The sequence below is a fragment of the Poecilia mexicana genome, unplaced genomic scaffold (assembly GCF_051168715.1).
Source record: "Poecilia mexicana isolate PSO_F unplaced genomic scaffold, ASM5116871v1 scaffold_16, whole genome shotgun sequence".
Taxonomy (NCBI): Eukaryota; Metazoa; Chordata; class Actinopteri; order Cyprinodontiformes; family Poeciliidae; genus Poecilia; species Poecilia mexicana.
This window is the reverse complement of record NW_028263385.1, coordinates 13,913,981-13,934,045: the sequence shown is the minus strand read 5'-3', so window position 1 is coordinate 13,934,045 and position 20,065 is coordinate 13,913,981. Positions and strand designations below refer to the sequence as shown.

Genomic DNA, 20,065 nt, shown 5'->3' with positions numbered 1-20,065 from the left:
CAGAATGGAAGATCATCATCAGCGGACCATATTTAACTTTGATTACATAATTGAACTATTAATAACTAATCTGCATTTGTATTAATGAGATTTTTTTTTTGTTTCTGGTTACACGTTACCTTGCAGAGCATTTTTAACACAACCTGATTTCAAAAAAATCCTGAACTGAGTTGGTAGAGTGGGTGCAGGGTGTACTGAGGCTGTCACTTCTCAGTGCACCTGTCCTGGGTAGACTCTCTCCCACCATTACCTGAATGTCTCCCCCCTCTCTCTCTAACCCTCTTTCCTGCCCAATAATTGGCAAATAAAGGCCACTAGTGCCACAAAATCTTTAAAATAAAATGCTAAACTTTCCCTGTGTGTGTGTGAATGCATGCGTCTGCGTGAGGATTTAGTGTGTTTAGTGATCTTAATTGTTATCATTTATGCAGCACAATAACTACTTCCGCCCCCATCTTTGTCTCTGTCTGCTATTAAATCCATCCCCCTCTTTTACTCTAACAGCCTGTTTCTATTTTTCCTCATATTGTTGCTTCTCAGCCTGCAGCCTAAATAGCACCCATTTCATCTTCTCCCTGACTTGCTTTCTTCCAGTCCCTCCATTGGCCCCTGCTCCCCTCCACACACACGCATGCACACACACACACTCACTCATCCTGCTTTCCCATATTCCTTGTCCCTTTTTTTTTCCTTTGGCCAAACCAATGCTAACCCTTCTTATCCCATGATTAGATTAAGTATTTCTTACACAGTTTGGCCTGCATGCTGTCTCTCATCAGTTTTTTCCTTCCAACTCTGAGAACACCTCTCTTTCTGTGTCGTTCTGCTTCCTTCTTCAGACATCTTTATTCTCTCTGATCTGATGTTCTCTGTATTGGGCATCGTATAAAAAGAAAGACTTTAATCTTTTCTCCTCTTGATTTTTTTCTCCTATGGTTTACCTCATTCCTCTTTTCTCCTTGCTGTTTCTCTGTTTTCAGGCACCCTCTCTAAGTGCGATATATATCTGCCTCCCCCCCTCGGCAGGTTGCCATGGTCGCCATACCTACTCTCTCTCTCCTATTGGTCCTGGCAGAGTGGGCAGGTCTGGTGGACGCATCCCCCCACCTCCTGCTCCGGCCGAGCCCGCGGGAGCGTGATGCAGGGGCCGTGATGAACTTCAACATTGCCGTGATCCACGCCGGTGCCACGGTGCAGGCAGAGGCAGCGGTGGCGGGGCCGGGGGGAAGGGTGCTCTACCCCGGCTTCGGACGGGTATACGGCTCCCTGGGGGAGAGCGTGGTCACCCAGTGGGGCTCTGCTAACGTCATCTGGCTTCAGGTTAGACACTGTGTCCTCTGCTCACTCAGCCTTACTTCAAGGTGGAGAATAACAATCCATTATTCATACTTATTGAGCTGAATGAGCAGCACATTCCTGTTGTATAAGGCCCGCTGAACGAGCAGGTGCCAGCCTCCACTCCCTGAGTATATCTCGTATTGTTAGTGAAACATGTCATACATGCTACAGACACCTTCAGTATAAATGGCACACTGTCAACACTCCCTGTCCTGGATGGCCAACTCAACTTGTCTCCTGTTTTCTCCCCTTTCTTCATCCCTCCCTTCATCTCTCAGGTGAATGACAGCAGCCCTAAGACGGTGCTGTCCCAGCTGTGTGAGCTGTTAGCGGCGAGGCCCCTGCAGGGTCTGGTTTACGAAGAGGAGAGGCCCCCTCGGACAGCTTGGGGTCCCTTGGCCCCCATGTTGGAGTTTGTCTCTGCACAAACAGGACTGCCTATAGTGGCTGTAGGCGGGGGAGCAGGGCTGGGGAGGATGCCACAGGTAGGAGAAGGGAGGCTGGGAAAGTCCAGAGGCAATTTGTGTTACTGAGACATGCAGAAAATTACAAAGGCGGTTGTTCCAAATGTTGTTTTTGTTTTTTTTTTCATCTAAGCCATTCAGTTAGTGAGATTAGATATATAAAGTGTTGGGAAACGGTGAGTCTAAGCCACAAAATCTGTTCTGCATCTGGTATTACATTGCCTTCCAAAAGTATTCACTGAACTTTCTCACATTTCGTGCCATTAGAGCCAAAAATCTAAATGTATTTTATGGGGATTTCATGAGATGCGTTAAAACAAAGTGGAGCATAATATTGAAATGGGAGAACAACTTACATTTTCTACGTTTTTTTTCTGAAGGGTACTAAATTCATCATAAACTTCCTTCAGAAATAATTCCTTTGCCCATTTGTATTTTCATTTCAGCTACTGGTGAAGTAAAAAATTATTACCCCCCATGTGAAATTTCAAGCTTTTTTCAAAAGGTTTCTCAAATGCTGGTAAACAAATCAATGATTTTTCAGTGCAGCTTTTCCAAGCATCCTATATTTTATTTTGGATTCTTACCTTGCACACAGTTTTTCACAAACCCCAAAAGCTACCCCGGTCAAAATTATTAATGGCATTTAGGGAATTTTCGAGAAAAACCTAAAATTTCATAATTTTGAGCTTAACAGCCGTCTAAAGTACTAATCAAGCAGCTGAGAGATCCATAGATTCTTTGGAGGAGATGCAGAGGTCCATGGCTCAGGACCCTGTAATCCTTTTTATTATTATCTGTGAAATAATTTTGTTGTTTTATCAAATACAACACAATGAAATTTGTGGCTGTAAAGCAAAAGAAAAACGAAGTAAAAGTTCAAGAGGTAGATGGTTTTCTACTCACCTTTTGTGCTTGCAAGCTGCTGCGTCTCAGCGTCTCTTTCACAAATCAAATGGCTCTAAAAAGCTGCTGCTTACATATGACAGTATTTTTTTTATATGTTTTTATATGCTCTTGCACTTAAATATGGTCAGGTTGCTTCAGAGCTTGCCGTTGCAATGGACTTAGAAAGTTTTTATGCGTTTGAAGTGGAGAAACAGGTTAATGGTGAATCAGGACCAATGTGTGCTACATACAAAATGAAACAAAGTTAAAGACAGAACTGCGCACGTTGTTACAACAGCTGACAAACTCATGAGATTTTGTACAACCTGTGTGAAGAATGAGTGCCAACAGGATGGAGGGACACGCTTAAGGTCAGTTTCACTGATCTGCAAAAACTCTCTGCTGTTTGATCTGTAAATGGCGCCAACTGGGGCTGTCACACCGCCTCTGATGTTGCTGGTAGGGAGGCAATGAGCGTGTATGAGAGGACAAGGACGCCGTGTGTGTTCTGTACATTCTTCTGGATTTATTTGTGTGCTTATCAGAGTAAACATGTGCTGTATCACATCACCAGATGTGAGGAAAAAGGGGAACAAAGAGCTTCGCATTTGTGATTTTTAGAATAGCCATTGACTCTTGAGGAATTAAGTTGTAGCACTTTGATAAACTTCCTTTGAAGATGTACCTCAATGCTCATTCTCATCCCCAGTCACCCCTGAGCTGACTTTTTAGAAACGCTCTCATCTGAACGTCAGAGGAAACTTTACTCTACAGCCTGGGCTTTTTCAGCCCTACGGCTCCACAAATGCTGCTGCAACAAAACTTAAAGCCTCGTGATGCTCATCATTAATTGTGCATAAGGACATAGAAGCTCAGCGCATTGTACTCTCTCGTAGTCACAGTGTTTTAATTTCTCAGTTGTGACACAGAGGATCAATTTTGCATCAACACGCTGAACCACATCTGCTGCTTTCCTCCCCAAATCAGGAAACAGGTTCCATCTTTCTCCAGTTCAGCTCCTCCACTGCGCTCCAGTTAGAGGTCATCTTCGAGGTGCTGGAGGAGTACGACTGGACCGCCTTTTCTGTGGTGTCCACGCGTCACCACGGCTACCAGGACTTCCTGTCCGTGGTGGAGGGACTGACGGACGGCTCGTTCATCGGATGGGAGAAGAAGAGTGTTGTTATCCTGAACGTGACCGACGACCCTGGGGGTGCACGCACGCGCAGGCTGCTGAAGGAGAACGAGGCGCAGGTGAGACAGGGGGGAGGGAGGAGGAATAGAGGGAGGAAACTGGAGGAAGTGCTGCGACAATCATTGGGGGGCCCCCTTTCGGACAGGTGGCTTCCCAGCTTTTTCCTTCCTTCTTCGTCTCTCCCTCTGCCTCTCCGTCTCTCTCTCTCCCCTCTCTCCTCTATCCCTCTGTTCTTCTCTTTTTATCTGCCATGGCACGAAGGGAACAACAGAACAACCAAAACCACAAGTCAGTCTGATTTTCCCCTGATTCCTCATTAAGGAAGCTTTAAAGCTGAAAAAAAAAACAAACAAAAAAAAAACACACATTTGGTGTATACCGGTATTTCACAAGCTGGTTCTCACTTGTCAGTTTTGATCTGCCAAAGATACAAATAAAGACAGATGAATGAACGTGGCTTAAATAAAACACATTAATTTGAGACATGACCTTCATCTCATAACCTCTGACCTGATATGATGTCACTCATTGGCTGTGTTAAGTCTGAGGAGACACTATGGTCTCACAGAAATGATTTAGAATTTCGAATTTTCCTAAAGATTGAAATAACTACAGAAAAAAGATTGGCTATGCTGTTTATTGTACTTTTTTGACTTTGAATTAAAGGTTCAGATGCACCTATCAGAGAACCTTGAGATCCATTTCTCATCTCAGGATTTTTTTTAACCCTCCCACATTCCTATGAAGGGTCAGTGGATGCCGTGTGAGTTTTTTTTACCCTGAACACGGTCCCAGTGGGGTCGCACTCACCCTTCATTCGCTTTTACGATGGTTTTTCCCCCATGTTTTTGTGAACTGACAGGCCGATGGGACACCTTATACCGCTTCCTCGTTGCACAACCATGAAATCTGCGGTGCGCTAAGACCGCGAGAGGGTTAAATGTTTGACCCGCTAATTCTGATTGTCCCTCAACAACTATAAGCGCTCAAAATATTTTTTTTCTGGCCTTCCTGATGTGCACATTTTTTGTGACATGCACATATTTAGCTCATGTGTTCAATTAATAAGATAAAAAAAAAAAAAAACACCTCCATGTTGAAATGACTAAACTGATACTTTGACATCCAAATGTCATTTTGTCTGATTTTGTTTTCTAAGTTCATGCGGTAAATGTAATCCAAACTGACCCATGCAAGTGAATGATTGATAAAATGTGATCAGAATGAATTGAGGTTTTGGTTTCACTCCTTTAAACTTTATGCTTGCTTGTTCTCTCCTCCCCTTCTCCTTTCACACTCGTATTGCTGTGCTCCCTTTTCACCCACAAACAACTTCTTTTCCCTTAAATTCCTTTATTTGTTATTGTTTTGACCAAAAACTGGCTTCCACTCTCACTCCCCTTGATCCCGCTGTTCAAATTTTCGGTTACATCGTGTGTTTTTGTGCTTTTCTTCTCAGAAACCCCCATCCCCCTCCTCCCCCCTCCTCCTCTCTCACCTTACCTCGCTGGCTCCCCCTCCTCCATTTCTTTGCCTAGAGACAAGCCTCAGTAACCTCAGCTGCTTTGCTTTGCACCTTTATCTCAGCATGGCCATCTTTCATTCCTCCAGTCCACTCCGTGCACGCTGCCACAGGCTCTGCTCTCTGTTGGCTCGGTTTAGTCTGGGTCTCAATGTCATCGCTAATGTCCCGGCATGGCCACTGCATCTCTGCTTGTCGTTGTGTTAGTAGGTGTGTGCACGTGTATTGGATTTCTTAGGCTCCGCGCTGCCAGATCGTTGTTTAAACGACATAATGCCTGCAGTGATTTGACCATACAAAGACCTAACTATGGAAACTACTTGCCTTTCACAGCCATCCTCCTCCTACTGGGCTTACGATGCTTTTGATGGAGTAGTGATGCTGCATATATTTGTTTCTCATGCTCCTGCTCTCTGTGCTGCGGTTTTTGTAATGTCTTCTACATTGTAGATGACCTGATGCAGGTCTGTGGCTCAGTTTCTTCTCAATTCCTCCACTACTTATGTTCCATTTTCTCTTCCAGTGTCTGCCTCGTTTGTATTTCTTCTGGTTTTTTTCCCTGTGTCCCCATCTTTCTCTGTTCCCCATCTTTCGGTAGTGCGTGTGTCTGTTTATAAGTCTGATTTCTCTCCTTCGTTCCTCCCTTCTGTCTCTTCTTTCTTCCTGTCTTTCACCCTCTTTCTCCTTCCTCTCTCCTCCCACTCTGTCACTCCCGGTTCATGCCTAATTCACTGGAGGTTTATTGGCACACAGGCAGAATTGTTTTGCCAAGCCATTACAGTTCAAAATTCAATGAAGGCACAATTCTCAGAAAGTGCTTTCCATCTGTATCCCTGACCGGCTTCCTTCCAGTGCTTGAAAAGAGCCGTCTTTCTCTTTTTGTCCTTCGGTCCTCCTTTGCTTTATTTTCTATCACTCCATATTTTTCATGAACTTCCTCCCTTCGTCCTTTTGGGTATTTCTCAGCATATATAGCAGAGATTATGACTCAAGTCTCAAGCTTAAGGGAAATGCACCTGGGAGGCATCAAATGTCTTATTTTAAAATGAAGGACCCACCGTGGTGGTGTGTGGTCACCAGTTGATGTTCCTTTTCAAACCTGTTTTCTTCAATGGTATTGATATTTTTCTGACAAAACCGTCTATGAATGAAGTACAGCAATCTCTGTTGTTGTTGTTTTTTTTCAAGCATTTCAGCAAGGTGCTTCTAAATTGTGTCAAACGCTTCAACTCATGCGTGTCAACGTGCGCTCCCGATGTGCGTTCCTCTTCAAGCTCAGATCGCGTCTAAGCTGCAAAAACAGACTTGAGATTTGACTTTACTAGCAGTACAAACATTTGAGACATGACTACAGCATGTGTGTGTTGACGCCTCACACAGCAGCTCTCACAGGTGAGACGTATATTTCAGCTGATTGCTATGTACAATGAATTGATAATCTGTTAGCTGTGGATTCACAAGAATAGCGACACGGATATTTTCCAAACTGATCGCAATAACAGCAATAAATTACTTTTGGTTGTTTAAAGACAAAATGAACCCAACTTAACATTGCTATGCTAATATCACTGCTAAGAAGACTTCCTGTTCTAAAACTCTTCATTCTCTCATTCGTGCACCACATCACGCTGCTCTTTATGTTGTAATTTAAAGTGTGATTTGTTGTGAAAATATTTACTGCTTACGTTCGTCAGCAGCAGTTGTAAATGCATATTTATATCAAGCAAATGCTCAGACTCGGATTGAGGAGGAGGAAAGCCTCTAAGCATGAGGATAATTTGAACACCCAAGTGTTGACTGTGACAACACAAAGACTCAACGGTTCTTCAAAGATAGTATTTCCAAGTATTAAAGCATTCGTCTCTACAAACATTAAAAAAAAAAAAACATTTTTAAACAGATGTGTTAAAATAGAATTGATAATGCACAGCGATGCAACATTATAGGCAGGCTGGATCTCATGCATTTGGCAAAATAATATTTATTTCACTTATTAGGGTCTTGAGTTTTGCCCTGGAGTCGGGGTGCAACATTTGAAGCGACTTGATTTGGACTTGCCCTCCAAAGACTTCACCGTTAAATGTGACTGAAAACCTAAGTTGAATTTGCCACAAAGCGTTTTGGGACTTGGAATTAAAATTGCCTCTGAAAGACATGAAATTTGACTCGGACCAGCATATTAAAGACTTGACTCAGACTTGGGAAAACATGACTTGTAAAAGGGTGTAGCGTTTAGTTTAGCTGTGGTTTTCCCATCTCTCTCCACAGCTCCATATTTCTCTGTGTTTCCGTCAACCCTCTGGATGCTGGATGATCTCTCTGCTTGAGAGATGAGAAGAGACAGACAGTGTAGTCTTTTTTATTGCCTCTTAATATTTTTTTTCTCTCTTTACCTCCAGACCTCAATCATTCCTCCCTTTTCTGTTACAAATATTTTCTATTTCTCCAGGCGCTGATTTCACAAAAATATGCATCCCTTTGCTTTTCTCCACTGCCCCATCTCCCCTTTCTGATCTCTAAGGAGTGGTATTCCCATCTCTGACTTCTTCCCCCGATCTGCTCATTTTGCTCCTTTTGCCTCTGTTGTCCACAGGTCTCTCCTCCAATGTGCTTTTAAAAACATATTTTACAGTTTAACCTCTCCTCCCTCCATCCTCCCCTCTCATGTGCTTAGTCTTTTCACCGTCTTTTCTTTCCCACTCGTATTTCTTTGCTCCTCCACTCGTTTCGTTTTCCCTTTCTTGTTTTGATCCTGTTTTTATTATTCATTACTGTAACTTGTTTCATCAGGTCTAAGCTCATTAGGCACTGACCTCTATTGCCTCTCATACCTCCAGGTTAGCAAACACAGCCACACAGTCAGACTTGCTTGTGTGCGCGCGCGCTTTTCATTTGAAGTCATACACTCGACTTCCATAAACCTTATCACATCGCCTTACCGCTATCTCTCCTTATACCTCCTGCAGCATTCTTCTTATTGGTTGATACGGCTTTTTCTTTCCATTTTCATCTTCCTCTCCGCTTCTTTATTTGTCTCCCTGCTTCTCCCTCCCTCTGTCTTACTCCACGTCTTCCCTTTCCCCTCCTTATCTCACTGGAGTGTATGTGTGTGTGTGTCTTCCCCCTTTCCCGCTCCCTCCCTGCCTCCCTTCTCTCCTCCAGGTGCGCCTGCTGTACTGCTCTCAGGAGGAGGCTGAGCTGGTCTTCCGTGCTGCCTGGGCTGCCGGTCAGGCCGGGGCCTCGCACATGTGGTTCGCAGTGGGCCCCGCTCTCTCGGGTCTGGGCATGGAGAGCTTGCCTCGGGCGTTATTCGCGGTTCGGCCCCAGGGCTGGAGGGACGAGCCTCGCCGAAGGATCGCTCGCGGTGTGTCTGTGCTCACTCACGGAGCGGTGGCGATGCGCAAGGAATATGGAAGCACGGGCGGGCCAAACTTTGTCACCACATGCATGACAGATGCCAATCAGACCCAGAGGCTGCGAAGCAGGATGAGGTAAAACAGGAAGTTTTCGATTAATGACTTAATATCAAGTGATTTATAAAGCTTTTCTGTCCCTTGAATCTTTACACATTGCATCACGTTACATCTGCAAACATCAAAGTATTTTATTGACTAGAGGTAACATTTTTTAGACGTATGTCTGTCTGACACACCTGAATTAAAAAAAATTGGTTTTTGTGGTAAATCTGCAGGAGTTGCTCGCATGCTGAGGGGCCAGTTTAACCATTTGTGGTAGATGTTTTGGACCTTTAACATATCTTAAAATTGGTCTCAAAGTTTTGTCAGAGAAGATCAGTGAAGAAAAAGCATCACAAAGACCAAGAAATACAGCAGACAGGAAATTGCAGTGATGCTTAAAGTAGGGACAAGAGTATAAAACAACATCCAGCGTTGAGTATTTCACACTTGGAAAAGAGTACTGCACATTTACAAACCAATCAAATCAGGTGGACCTAAACAGGCCAGACAAACGGAGCATTAATCAGTGAAGCACCCATCAGTCATCGACGACATCCCTCACCTTGAAGGTCCTGCAGAGACTCTGTAAGCATCAGGACTCCTTGCAGTTTGCTTCCCACCATGGAGTTGGAGTTGAAGACTCCATCATACACCTGCTTCAGCAAACCCACTGCCTTTTGGACAAAGTAGGCAGCATTGTGACGATTTACTCCTTTATTTCTCAAGTGCATTTATCACAATTCAACCTGATCTGCTTTGTCAGAAACTCAAAAAACCCAGATGAAGGACTTAACATGCCGAGGATGTAATTCAGCTGTTTGATTCAGGTTTGTAAAACCAGGGAAAACACCTAAAGGTTTCAGGACAGCAAATGCAATGGAAAGTATGAACTGACCTGTCTGCAGTATTGCTTGGACTTTTTGATGCTATTTGTTTATTAATCTTCTCCACCAACATCTGTTCCCTTCACAGAGCAGCTGCATATATGCTTAGATAAATGATGATCTATTTACTAATTAGTGACAGGTGACAATTATTTATACTGTATTTCATTTAAGGGTATCATATGGGCACACACCTCCCATTTCAGATATTCATTTGTAAAAAAAAGAAAAAAAGACATTAGGCATTTTCTGTCACTTTGCAAAAATGTGCCACGTTTTATGGCTCCTTCAAATCAAATCCCAGCAGAACATGTTGAACTTTGTGATAAAATGCAAAACAGTTTAAGGCGTCTGGACACTTTTGCAATTCACTGTAAAAGATAGCTTACAGGCGCCAGACTAAGTATGTTAAATAGGAGGAAACAAAAATAGAGGTGGCATAAGGTGAAATTTTTCAGAGAGGATATTTGGTTCATGGCCAGAATTAGCCGGGAGATATATGGGTGGAATTAGCAGATTCAGTGTCAGGGAGCAGGCACACAGGGGATATCTGAATTTGGGGCTGGCTATCATCCATGCAAAATAGATGATGTTGGTGCGTGTAGTTGTGAGTTGGCAAAATTACCGTAGCATCTGTAGCAAGCGGACCATGTCTCATGTATATTAATGAGGGGCTTTTAATATATTCCTTATAGGCTGTACAAACACATAGCAACAGACTCTAACAGGTTGCACTAGTGGCCCTCGTTATCATCCCGGATTATTTTTAGCATTGTTTAATCTTACAACAGGTATGCAATGCAAGTGCATCATACATGATATTAGGGAACCTGGTTGCTCAAATTGGCTCAAACGGGTAATTAATTTGTTTATTTGCAGTCATTTTTTGTAAATGAAGCAGAGCACCAACAGTGAGGCAATTATGTTGAAATGATTAATGGATTCCTCTGTGTTTGTTTATAAACTATGTCCAGGAACAAGAATAGAAAGCTGTTTTCATTTCCATCTTTTTGCACTGCTACCTACTGTTCACTGTCTGCAACTACAAGCTCAACTGAGAGAAAAAAAAAAAAGCTTTCAGCTTTCTTTTTTATTTATTCAGAAATAACATTTGAAGTTCTGTCCTGTGATTATCACTCACACTATAGAGGTTGAAGCCTATGCAGAGAGCAGCAATTGTTTGACTTCAAAGATCCTGACAGTTTAGTGTGTCTGATCATTTGTCTGTTGATTTGATTAACAGAAAATCCCAGACTGTCATCACAGAGCTTCTGTGGTTTAGCATCAGACAAGTAAAGAACGTGACAGACACTCTGTTGTAGAAGATACATTGAGAGTTTTGATTCTGCCCTTCACTTAAAAAAACAAACAAAAAAAAACAAAAAATGAAAAACAGTTGGTTTAACGTTGTGTGTTTTTGCAACTAATAATGAACAATGAGCCAAGAATTCCCGTCTGGTATTTTATAAAAATCTGCGTCAATGAATGAAAAATTTCAATTTCATCTGAGTAGAAAGATGAAATTGCTTCTCAGCAATTTCATCTTGATTACAGCAAATAATGCCTCATTCACAAGAATGAGACATCATTTGCTCTTGTTGTGATTCACATAAATATACATAACACTGGATGGGTTTCCCCCCTAAATGCTTGCAATATATGTCACTTTAAAGAGAAATACTTTTTGCTTTGTAAAGCTATTTTTGGAGAATGTTTCTGTTTCCTTCTAGTTTTGGAATTGGTAGCGTGTGTAAACTCAGGCTTAGCTAACAGTTAGCACCACCAGCTAACAGCTAATAACTGTGAATCAACCTCACAGTTTTGAAAGCCATGAAAGCAAAGCATGGTTGCACAGCTCACTGGGGGTGCAAATGCCAAAATCAGTACAGTACTACAGCACCAGGTATCAGGCACTTGAACTTAACACCTCTTGTGTATTGTAAAATATTTCTACTACCTCACTGTGTCTTCCACTTCTCTCTGAATAACATGCAGGTATTTCAGCAACATAACGCTTGGTGGTCGAGACTATTCCTTCAATAGCGACGGTTACCTGGCCAACCCTTTCTTGGACGTCATCTCTTGGACACCTGGAAGAGGTTGGGAAGATGTAAGGACATGAAATCAGTTCTTTATTTATAACCATGTGTTTGCAATGATCACCAACATATGAGGAAGGGGTTTGCACCACATAGTGTTTATGATTGGTATAGCAACAGTTTTCTGTGTGAATCTGTGAGCAAAATCACTCATTATTTTGATGATGTTCCCAACCACAACTTCGTCTCGGGTTTGGAAGTGGGAGAGTACAAATATATGTGGGTTTTTGCTGTTTTAAGCAACATCAGAGTCTTGATTGCTCTGTGTAAGCTTGAAGGAAAGAGCTGTTCTGCATTGGCATCTGAAAAAAGAGCTTGAGGCGAGCAGGGAGGACAGGCAGGTTGTAAGGTTTAATGTTCATGTAAAGTTCACTCAGGCTGTCAGGGCCCTAAGGCAGAAGGCAGAGGATTTCTGCTGACCGTTTAACTGTACCTGGTTCGACTTGATGCTCTTGTTATGCTGCTGCTGCTGCTGTTTTCCTGTTTTCTTTCTGAAACACTTTCACTTAAAATGCTATGATCAGGATTTTAGTGGCCAGTGCAGATTGCTGGTCAACTTCCTTACAATCTTTGGCAGAATCATACAAACAGGTTAAAGAAGAAAAGAAAAGAAAATGTGCTGCAGGATTTTTTAAATAAAGATAATTTGGAATCCAAGGAAAAAAAGGAAATAAAAAACGTTTTTCCCATCTATGTCTCCAACCCTAATCAAATTTGTGCTCATCTAAAAACTACTGGGAAACACAGTTTGAAAATGAACTAAAAATGTAACTCACTATGCAGAAGTTTCCCTGTTAATATTACAGGCTATTAAAATGATTAGATAAAACACAAAACACAATTTCTGTGGCACAGCCTTCAGACTGACATGATAGACAAGAAGAGTGTTAAAAGGTTGTGTTCTTTCTAAAAACAAAACAAACGAACAAAAGAAACAGTTGTTTTAAATGATTACAGACTATTTTAGGAAGAGAAGCCCATAAATCAAGTCAAAATCCTCATGTTTTAGAACCACCTACCTCTTGCAGAATGACTCTCATGTAAATCTCACTATGAAACATGCCCATGCTTCAAAATGTCAGTAAATATGTGGATGACATTGTTATTGTAGGGAGCCATGCTGGGTGAGACATCAGCTTTGTTCGGGTGACATTGTGCACAGAGGCTTTTTTCCCCCCCACATTGTACACACCTCTGTGATGCTGTGGAAGTAAACACTTCTCTACCACTGCTGCTTCTTTGTGAATGTTGTAGCAGGCACAGGAGAAGCACGGAAGACATGAGACAGGAAATGTAGCACGCATTTGACAGCAACAGGTGGTGCATACAGTGCTATAAAAAAAAAAAAAAGCATTTGTCATCCTAAAGATTTATTCTTCTTTTGCTTTTATGCCGTAGTTCAGCATTTCAGATCATGAAAGAAATTGTAATATACTGTCCCAACCATCTTGACCCTGCTTGAGAAAATGCAATCATCCCCCACTTGTTAAATTATATAATTTCAGCTCAGTTTTACCTGAGAATTTCAGAAGGCAGGGTAGATGTATACGGAAAAGAAACTGAAGCACTTTTTATACTGAAGGAAAGTAAAATGTTAATAACAGAAGGAGAGCGTTTAGTTGTTGGCAGCAGATGATGCCCCCCTCCAGGAAGGTATCAGTGCTAAGCAGAGCGACGAGCCAGAGGGAGCTTCTAAAAAAACTGAGAAAACATAAAGCTGAAAGTTTAAATAACAGCAAATAATGCAAACTGGAGAGAAGGAGGAGAATGTAGTGAGTGATCAGACAAGTGGTCAGTTTTTCCTCCAGCAGCTTGGATAGCTCAGAATAACCTTGGGACACTCTCAAATATATGCTGACCCATCTGGTGTGAAAATAAGATATTGGAAGTCAAACACAGCAGTGGTAGTGTGGTGGTCAGGAGCTGCTTTGGTGCTGCAATACTGAGGCAAGTGGCTGTTTGATGGACCCATAAACTCGACTCTCAGCCAGATAATCCTGAAGGAGAATGCCAGTTCATGACCTTAAACTCAAGCATACTTTAATTATGCTGCAGGACAATGATCTAAAGGACACCATTAAGTTCACTTCTGAATGGCTCAAAAAAACAAAAAAAAACTAAAATAAAGGCTATTGAAAGTTCAGACTTGAATCCAATTAAGATGCTGCAGACTAACCTTAAGTAGGCCATTCAAAAACTATCTAATGTGGTTTAATTAAATTCTAATTTTATAAGAAACGCACATTGCCAGTTACTGCAAATAGCTTGATGTTAGTTCAGGCCACCAAGAGTGGTACAACCAGTTGTTAGGTTTAGAGTTATGCTTCTGTTTTAATTTAAAATTATGCTGGTCTGGATATTTGTATCAGTATTTTAAAATAGGTTTTTGTATTTACTTGGGTCATACTGTCAAAAACCTTTTTTTTTTTTGCTGCCCTGCATAATGGCAAATCAGAGACATCGTTTCCAGAGGAACTCAGGAGCCATCCTGTACATTCCTGTTTGTGGAGGAAATTCTGTGTTTGGCTCATTCATAGGTTGTTTTATTAAGAGGTTCTGTAAATGATGTTGGTTGATGCTTTTATAGATCAGAAAAGGCGAGTGTTCTTAGTTTTGAGGCATGTGATAAATCAGGAACGAAAAAAAAAGAAACCTAAGCTCTCAGCTCTGACTGAGTTATTCCATCATGTTCGTTTCCCAGGGTACTTTGCAAACCTTCTCAACTGCAGTTTGTAGATTTTTAGTTTCAAGCTCTCATTTGCAATCTTCAGAAATGTTTTATTTATATATTTGTTTATGATTTGACAAATTACAAATGAGAAAAACTGCACGGCCACAGGAAAATGTAAAAGTTGGAATCCCCCTTCTGCTTTTGCAGGCTAAGAGGATTCAGAGAGGGACAGCAGCATAAGGAGGGCTTGAACAACAAATAATCACTTGAATTTAAACTCTCAGATTAAATGGTGTATTAGCAGTAGCTTAACTTTGGACTGCAGGGCTGCAGAAAACACACTTCCTGGATTTTGTCAGCTTTTACGTCGGTTGTGTACTAAAAAGTATTAATCTACTATCAAAATAATAATAATAATAATTCATGTACAAAAACAACTGAACATGCAGTTCTGACTAAAAACAAGGTCATACAATACACAAACATTATTTTAAAAAATATTAATAAAAAGTGGATGTCTACATATTTTAAAAAGCTACCCATAGGCTGAACAGGAAATAAAAAGTTGACAGATTTATTTGTTGGTCTGACAGAGTGTACTCATCTTTTTTCTAATTTAACAGCCTTCCTGTTGTCATATTTTTTTATTAGTCGTTAGACAGCAATAACCCTCTGTTATACTTGATCAGTCGTGGCTGATTATCCTGCATCCAGACTGCAGGAAGGAAAACACACGTGAAAGATGAAGAAGGTTAAGATTTCAGGATGTTAATACATTCTTTTTATAGACATACATGCAACACTTCATGCAGGCTTCTCAAGCATCACCAGCGTTAGTCTGTCATGCATATTCTGCAAAGCTGTTTTTCTTTCCTTAATGCCGGGAAGTCTTGTTACCTGCTGGAGATGGTTTCCCTTTTCACACAGAGGGATTTCACCCCCAGTCAGTGTCAGAGGCGTGTGAGCGCTGCTCATTTCTCAGCTCTACACCCGCTCCTTAACGCCACCCTGCACATGCACAAAACGCGCAGCCTACTCAGATCATACTCTCCCTGCAGTGGCACAAATAGGGACATGTGAGCACGCAAACACACATCGATGGTTCTCAGCTTCCTGCTGGTTTTAACAGCCCACCAGCGTCCAGTCTCAGCATGTCGTAACACGTCGACTTCTGCCATATCCCTCAAATCCCTTTCAATTAGAGACTCCTGCACTGGTCCTTCGTATCGGTGCAAACCCAGTGTGCAAAACCCACACACACACACACACACACACACACACACACACACACACACACACACACACACACACACACAGACCAACACACATATACTCAGATTGTCCACATAAACATCCACAAGTGTGCACATGAAGGAGAGAGCCTACTGTATGCTCACACCCCTTCTTGCATAAACCCAATGCCTCTATCTGCCTATTATGCACATCCATTCTGTTGAATATTTAATGTTCTTTTTACAATGACTGCACCATTACAAAGAGCCTGGGAGCCCCCAGCTTAGCTCTCCGAAACACTGCAGACGAGTGCTGAAGGTTGTCCAGCGCTAAACGGGGCGTCTTTCGGCTGTGGACGCAGCGCAGGCAGCGAGTGGTTTCGGGATATTAACAAAACTCAATAAACATTTGAGAAAGCTCCCCTCAGCTGCTGAGGAGTAAAACTTGAGTTTAAAGTGGCTCCCAGTCCTCAAACTTTTTGCTCCGAGGCAAAATACTTTCTCTGCCGCACCATATTCAAGTAGTTTTTAGACTTTTGCGGTGCCATTTTCTTCTTTTTCTCTTTGTGACATATGTGTCTGCTCCTTTCGGGGTATTTGTCTTATAGAGTGCAGCGTTCCCCTCAGTAAGCTTTGTCTGTTTCCTGTCTGTGTTCCCTCACAGTGTTTTGATTGAATGTCTGTTGCCGAGCTGCGGTCGAAGTGCAGTCGAGACACTGTCATTGTTGCCACCCCCTCCTCCTCTCTGCCAACGCTTACATTACACTGACAGGCAGACTGCACAAAAGCTGTCAAACTTTACTCTTCTGGCTTGCCTGAGCAATCACATTTTTATTTTTAGCTTTCTTTTAAATATATACAGTATAAATGTATAAATGTGTGTGCGTGTGTTTGTGCACCGTGGGGTTTATGCTTGTAAATACCTATCTAGCTTTTGTGAGCGCTTTTCATCATCTCTGGACTTTATTGTGACTCTGATCATTCAGGGAAGTGTAAAACCCGGATCTTTTGGGAAGTGCACCAAGCTTTCGAACGTTTACTATCCTGGAAATACAACGGATTCAAGCTGGATAATACCAGTGCGCACTGTTGATAAAATTAAACATTCTCATTTTCAGGTCAATAATTGAAAGAATAGAGACTTAGCATATATATTTTTTTATAATCATGTGGAAACAAAGGTTTACTTTTACTTTTGCAATGTCTGTTAGTACCTCTGTCCCTTTAAACTGGACCCTATTTAATTATTGAACCGGGTTAATTTCAATTAAAAGTAGGCTGCGGGCTGTTTGGTGATCTTTGAGGATAAAACACATGTGTATTTAAACCTTGCACAGCCACTTTAACTCTGTCTAAAGCAAAGTACTTCTGGAGCTGCTCTCCTTAATATCTAAATTCATGCAGTTATTGTGTTATTTGTCTGTTTACTGTTTCTTTCCAGCAAATATGTGTCTAATAATTACCTCCATCTAATATAGTTATTATTTACTTCCAAGTGTTTGGAAAAAGAAAAAACACGATAGACTCTCAATATGCTGAATAATACTTGAGCAGCGTAGTAAAATATAACTATATGCTCTGCATGATGTTCTGGCCTTATGAAGGCTGTGTTCTTTCAGCTTTATTGCTTCTAACAGAGATGTTTATTGTGCTTGTTAGTGTCTGTAGTTTATGGTGATGCTTGTCTTTCCGCTTTTCCTTGTTTATGTTTCTCTCTTTGCATACTAGAACGGTTGATAATATTATTCAATTTTATTCATGCGCAACAGAACAGGATAAATCGAATAAATATCTTGCCGACGTTCCCACAATGCAATGAAGTACAAGGCTCTCAATGGTTCTCTTTTTTTTCTTTTTTTAAGCCTTTTTCTCCTATTGAGAGGATAAACGACAGAATCTAGTTAAAATGTTAAAGTATGTCATGTTTTCTTGACATACACATGCACCGATGAGATTTTTGGTGATGTTATAAAGAGGCACAGGACTTTTATTATAACAAGATTTAGCAAGGTCTTAAAGATTTATGATCTCAAAACTGTTCAAATTTTCGGTCATATCTTGTCCAGATGGTTTAAAGGTGCAGCATAATGTGCCTTTTTTCAGCTTTACATTATGTTATAATGTTATTCTCTCATCAAAAACATACCTGTAGTGCTGCTTCAGTTATTTCATGCATGTTTGAGAGAACCCTTCCCCCACACAGCTGCTCTAAGCTCCTTCAGACTAGCCAGCAGTAATTAGCAAACACCTGATGAGCTGATTACTTAAGCTACTTCTGAGTGCAACGCTGGTAATAGTGTTGTTTTTATAACAGCTGAAGGTAAGATAGTTACTTTATTGTGCTGTAAAACATAGTTTTTATATGCCTGGGATGCACCTAATACTGCCTCTTTAAGAAGATGCTTCAGTAATGCAGACCTACCTCACTTGTTGCTGTGTACTGCTGATCAGATGGCGACAACATGGCTGCTACATGTCTCCCTTGCTTACAGGAAATGACAAATCTTTCCGTTTCTCCACTCACCCATTCATCCATTCATTCATTCATTCCACCCAGTCAGTCGGCCAGTAAAACCACAGTTGACAAACTACATATTGAATATCTATGAAACAGACTGCAGGGTAGTCTGCTGAATACCATTCTGAATATTTTTATTATTATTATTACAGAGCATATCAGGAAAAAAAAAAAAATATATATATATAAAGCTTCAGTCTGATTTCAATTTATTCAATGAAACATTCAAACAAACCAACATGTCAAATGTATCTGTTCTAAGTAATGAAGATTTCCATTACATTGCACATATAAAAACTCCCCTGAGCTTATTGTGCATATCCAAAACCAGGCAGGAAGTGGGCAGAATCATAGTGAAAGCTCATTTAGTGAATGTAATTCACAAAAACTTGCAAAGCTGAAGGAGTAAATGAACGGTGATGGAAAAGGGCATGCAGGAAACTAGACAAGCTAACATGAGACTGGATGACAGGCTGACAACAACAGAGGATCTGACAGAGGACCGACTGAACTGAGGAGAAGACGTACTGGGAAGGTTGTTACCGGCATGCCACACGGGAGAGGCAGTAACCAGCCGAGGCACTGCGGAAAAATACTGATAAAAACACTGTTCACAAAATGGTCACAATATGAGTAAATGCTAAACATTCAAAAATAATCAAATTCACTGAATTACTAAACACCATAAACAGAGACCAATGTGACTCAACCAAACTCAAAAATGCTGCAGATCATGACATCCTATTTAGTCACTCAATTAGGAGTGAAGCAGTAATATTCAGCACAGCCATCTAAACTACTGAAAATGAATAGCAAATTAGTAGCTTTTTAATTTCTGCTTTTGCCCAAGTCTATAATAATAAGATAATAATCATCTCATTTTATGGCAGCAGAAGAAGAATGGAGGCTTTTCTGTTTTAAATAAAATCAGTTATGTCTTCAGTTTAACTTTTTTTTTTTTTACAGTTAAACCATGGCATTTTGTACTTGTGTTTATCATACACTCATAATAATGGCTGATGTTTAGTTGTGTCGCATACTGTAATCAATAATGCTTGACACACACAAGTGTGCATTTAAAAAATGTTAGTGAGGAGCTGGTGTTAACTAATTATCCTCTTTGGACACAACTGTGTATGTGCCCAAACACTGAAAAATGTTAGTTTAAAAAGTAAAACTGCTCATCAAGGAAAGAAAACAAACTGTAGTCTGATGGTTTCAGCTCAAAACCCAAACGGGAGTGATACAAAGGAGTGCTCAGTACGTCGAAACAACAGAATAACAAACTAAATTAAAGCTCCGCGGAGCCTCAAGCGGCCCTCGCAGCCATCGCCGCTCGAGCCTATAGCCACCGAGTATGTTCCAGCACCGCCTCCCACCAGCCACCGCCGACGCTCGCGCGCCGTCCTCCACGCGATCCGCTTTGATGCCTTCGGCAGCGTTCCCTGGCGATGCACCCAAAATCTGGAGCAGATCGGGCCATGTGGCAAGGAGATACAGCTGTTTGATTAACCTAGGGGGCGCAGTGGAGTCAAATTGCAATTAAACTCTATTGGGCTCCTTAGAGGTTCACAAGTGTCACTCATAAAAAGTCTGGTGCAAATTGGATGATGCGTTTGTGAATAAGAGACGATCGTATGCATATGGCGAGGGACAGCCAGTTTTGCCACACCCACAAGGGTCAGATGCCATTGACAGAGTTCATCTTCATCTCATTTTATGTCAGTCTGCACAGGGTTGGAATCCATGACACACCAATATGTTTTAGAGTGTAAAAGTAAGACATACAGTAGAAA

General features: G+C 41.4%; 1 protein-coding gene across 1 annotated transcript in view; it reads left to right on the top strand.

Moving 5' to 3' along the window:
* Nucleotides 1-892: 892 nt before the first annotated feature.
* Nucleotides 893-20,065, top strand: part of grin2db (glutamate receptor, ionotropic, N-methyl D-aspartate 2D, b) — a 46,003-nt gene continuing 26,830 nt past the window's right edge. The window contains exons 1-5 of the mRNA XM_015008967.2: nt 893-1,320; nt 1,617-1,823; nt 3,678-3,944; nt 8,570-8,898; nt 11,745-11,859. Coding sequence (XP_014864453.1) covers nt 1,033-1,320; nt 1,617-1,823; nt 3,678-3,944; nt 8,570-8,898; nt 11,745-11,859 — 1,206 coding nt within the window. The 5' untranslated portion in view covers nt 893-1,032. The remainder of the gene's footprint in view (nt 1,321-1,616; nt 1,824-3,677; nt 3,945-8,569; nt 8,899-11,744; nt 11,860-20,065) is intronic.